General features: G+C 37.3%; 1 protein-coding gene across 1 annotated transcript in view; it reads left to right on the top strand.

The window, feature by feature from the left end:
* The first annotated feature begins 3,829 nt into the window (after positions 1-3,829).
* Positions 3,830-4,626, top strand: part of LOC136840265 (neuronal cell adhesion molecule-like) — a 1,114,986-nt gene continuing 1,114,189 nt past the window's right edge. The window contains exon 1 of the mRNA XM_067106910.1: positions 3,830-4,418. Coding sequence (XP_066963011.1) covers positions 4,349-4,418 — 70 coding nt within the window. The 5' untranslated portion in view covers positions 3,830-4,348. The remainder of the gene's footprint in view (positions 4,419-4,626) is intronic.

A 4,626-nucleotide genomic window follows, 5' to 3' on the forward strand; every position in this document is an offset into this window, starting at 1 on the left:
AGCAAGAGAATAAAATAATTTAAAAAAGATATGCCAAAAATTCTGATTTTGAAAAATTTACCTTAAACCGCTAGGAAGAGGAGTCAAAGAGGAAACTAAAGTTTGAATCTAATATCTAAACATGATTACTAACACATAGCGATAATTGTTTTCGAAATTTACTTAAGAATATAAAGAAATATGTATTACATAATGATTGTCGAAAACACGCAAGAATAAAAATGAAAATTAATTTCCATAATCTCTCTTCCTACTTTTGATGTCACTAAGGGCGGGAAAAGTCAACAGCGTCGCGTAGAAGGAAAACAGGCGAACGCGCAGTACTTCATCTCTAGGGTCATCGATCATTAACTAGCGTAAGGCTAATGTTCGATAAGCGACATTGCTTGACAGCTTAACATCAACAAAACAACCGTTATGCAGTTCGATAAAACAAGAGACAGAAAGAAAGTACAAATATGTTGTACAGAGGTGCACGACCCCTTTGCATTAGGCCTACTGCTCACCAAGATCAACGGATCATTGACGTGTCTCGCTTAAACCCCTAATAAAAGACGTTGAGAGAGAGAGAGAGAGAGAGAGAGAGAGAGAGAGAGAGAGAGAGAGAGAGAACAGTAGACAAACAACATTTGACGAGTCACAATTATGAAGCTGCGAAAGCTCATAGTGCACTTTCATAGATCTATGCTTACAAATGTCACCCGGAAGAAAACAGTAATAGTTATAAGTGTTGATTGCCTTGAAAGTATGAAGAAACATACTTTGACTTAGTACCATATTACTAGTGTCAGACTAAAACGAAAATTACAGCTGAAATAGGAAAATGCGGTGAATTCGTCAGATACACAAATACAAACAATAATTGTTGTCAGTTGCAGGTAGCACTTTTTTGAGTGAGTATACCTTAGTGTTTCGGGTATGACGTATAACGTCCCAAAGATTGGGATTTGCCTAATGACCCTCTCTTATATTGCTATAATTTTGACGTATAGATAACTAAAAGAGAACAACAAGGTGATAATAATTGCCATCAGGCTTCATCTGGTGACAGCTTTGGAAAAGCCAGCCCATTGGCCTTCCCAATGAATTCATTTTAGATGGCATACGCCTTATTTCTCTTAAGATGTCTCTGAGCTTGGAGTATTTCCAGAAATTATGTGGTGTTCGAACTCGGTGAACGAAACAGGAGCTGGGCAATTTGAACACTGTGATGCCTTGACTGAAATTTCAACCCAGGAGAAGTTTTCCAAACCAATGGCAAAATGTCTCTATATTTCCCAATGAAGGGAAGAGAGAAATGTCTCTATTTTTGCCAATGAAGGGAAGAGAGAAGCCTACGGCGTCTATGATCATAGTCTACTATGCCAAATAACGTAAACAAATCTGTCAGAGAAACGTCAGATGACACGGCCTGCAAAGGCCAGCGATGTAAAATGTTTATATTGCTCGTACATTTATTACATTCACCGAAAACGGACACTCCTGGTTTAGATTCAGGCAGTTTTCATTCTCACTTTACTTTAATATACTTCCTGCCTGTTCCGACTGGTTTTAATTTTTTATTTTTATCTCGTCTGCACGCTCTATTTCGTAGAAGTTTGTATTTTAGATCGATTTACCTTATCCACATTTGGTACAACATTAATGATTTTGAAATTTTTCACATACACTGTGTGTGATTAAATGAAGTTCCGAATGATTCTACTTAGTACTAACAATTTTGAACCGCCCTGTATCAAGATAATGCTTTAGACCAGGGGTCGGCAACCTTTTGGAGAGAGCGGGCCAGACAGATATGCAGTGTCTCGGAGGTGGGCCACGATATCAAATATACCATAATAAATTGTCTTGACCACGAAATTAATGTGATATTATTTAAACGAAATTGCTAATATTATAACAGGAACAACAGGATACAGCTATTATAATCACCAGAAAGTGAAAATTCCTTACCACAAACGAAATACGGTTATAAATGACAAATTATTTCATGAGACTCTTGTATCTGCTTATTGCTCGATAACTTCTCCACGTCAGGTGAAATATTTGTCGATGAATGGAGCGAAACGTCATCATACAGGTGGTCATCACGCAACCTTGTTCCTAAACGACTTTTAGTATACTTCATTTCCAAAGAAAAGTTGTCACAAGCATATCTACTTCCAAATAATGATACCATCATTTTCGCATTATTCAATAGGCTCTTACATATTTTCCGCTTGCAAAACATATCTCTTGTGGAAGTCAGCACAGGATTCGGAGTGGAATTTTGATTTTAAAATTTCGTTGCATTGTAAGACAACTAACTCCAGCTAATAATTTTCTGTCACTTTCTCCATATCTCTTCCAAAAGTAAGGAGCACCAAATAATTTGATTTCCATATTGCCGGTAGTCGGCGAAACGGGAGGAAAACTTGCTTCTTAAATCCTTAAAATAGGTAACAACTATTAGATAATAATTATATTGGTGTTCAGTTTAAGTTGGCGGGCCGGAGTGAAACCCCTCGCTGGCAAAAAGGGTTGCTGACCCGTGCTTTAGACCATTCAGTAAATCTAACAACTTAAAGTATTTCGAGCGATATTACATTTTACTAAGACTTTTTAGATTGATAAAATTCATCTGTTTTAGTCATCTTACAGTACTGTTGGAGATATTGAACCCATTTTTAATTATGGAAAAAATTTTTCATTTACTTTTCATACAAGCTAAAATTTTGAACCACTGATAATCATTATTTACTATTATCCATTTCAGGGACCGCGAGACATCGTTTTTCTCAAGTATCTTTCAAACTAAATTACTTGATCGAAATGGTACTTTGACGCAGTGCACAAGACACCTCCGGGTAATTTTTGGTAACATCGTGAATTGTCAAATGGTTTTAGTATGGCGTTTACTCTTGACTTGCATGGTGTTGCCAAGCATCGCCAAACTATGCATTCGAACGTCCTTTATCCCTATCCCGTCCCTCCCCCTCCCTTCCCCTCCTCATCCCTTCCTTAACCCACTTTCCTGGCATTCCCATCTCCGAACCCCCACCCCCCCTTCCTGCCTATGGGGGATAGCGGACTTTCGATTATGTTGATTAGTCCTGCTGACTCATGCGACTTTGTCTTAAAAAGTCAAGAGTAAACGCCTTAACTAAAACCATTTGACAATGCACTATATTAAAAAAAAAAAAAAAAAATTAGCGGGAGGTGTATTGTACACTGTGTCAAAGTACCATTTCGATCAAATAATTAGTTTGAAAGATATTTGAGAAAAACGATGACTCGCGCTCCCTGAAATGGATAGTAAACCTTTCTAAACCTTCTTTATTGTAGTAGGAAGTTTTGAACCACTGTATAAGACGTCAAGATTCAAATACGGAGGAAGAAAGAGAATTCTACACTCTGGAGCTAATTAGCAACTCGAATAATCTGATATTGGCAACCACAATACGCTAAAAAGTTTTGAATTTCTCTGCATACAGTATCATTGTAGATGCTTTGTGTCAACCTGCAAAAATTAAGTTTCGATTTACTGTGAATAAAGCCGAATGGTAGCCTTAAAAGATAAAAAATACAGCATCCGATGCCAGTAATGCTGGGTGTCGAAACAGACGAAAATAAGATCCATTAATTTAATGTGAATCAATATGAGAGACAACCAAAGTACCGGGAAAATAAAATTGACAGTATGGTTGCATCAAGAGTTGCACCAATCAATTTGGAAAATACAGAACTAATGTCAAGAACACACCATAAGTGAACGACCTATTAAAACCCAGGTCGTCCCCTGATAAAGATGAGTACTGACCGTCAGTTGACAACTTGACAATCAGATTCTCAGTCTAACTTGAATCAAGCGGGTCAGTGCGCTCCCAGACGTGAGAGAGGCAAGTACTCCCGCGCTCTCTCAATCTTTGCGTGGCTTCGCTCTCTTGTGAAGTTGCCTTGTCAAAAGTGCATTTTTACGAGTGGTGTTGAATAACTGTGATTTGTTTTCTTCGTCCGTAAGAATGGTAGTTATTGCCCATTGAAGTGTTGGTTTTACGATAGTGAATCAGTTTGTTTTGGTTGAGTGTTTTGATTATGAACTAAGAAAAGTTTATGTCCCGTTGCATCGAGTCTAATCATTACACTAGAAGGCAGTTTTGTTGAAGTAGTGATTGGGAAAATACAGAGCTATTTATTAAGATATAAAAAAATTTACACTTGTACATGACATAAATACGCAACTATATACCATTAGATCGAAGGTATATGAAGTGAAATAGAATAAAAGAAAAAAAACTTGTAGACTAACAAGATTGGGTTCGTATAACTGCCAGCAGCCATCTGCAGTTTAGGATTGGTATCGGTGAAGATGACGCCCTTCCAAATAACGGTCGTCGTGATAGTTTTCTTGGGCTCCCAAAGGCCTGGCGATGCGATGGGTAAGTACAGTTGTTCCTTCTTTTTTGTTGTTCTCATGTTTTTGTGATTATTTGTATATTGTTAAACTGCTAGGTGTAAACATGTGCTTGGGAATAGAAACCTGCTTGTAATAGGCCTAGTAGGTATCTCGTTAAATATAGTTGACACATAGACCTATGCCAATAAAATTTACTTCAATACTAAATTTATATATATATACATATGTAT

Source organism: Macrobrachium rosenbergii, chromosome 7, assembly GCF_040412425.1.
Source record: "Macrobrachium rosenbergii isolate ZJJX-2024 chromosome 7, ASM4041242v1, whole genome shotgun sequence".
NCBI lineage: Eukaryota > Metazoa > Arthropoda > Malacostraca > Decapoda > Palaemonidae > Macrobrachium > Macrobrachium rosenbergii.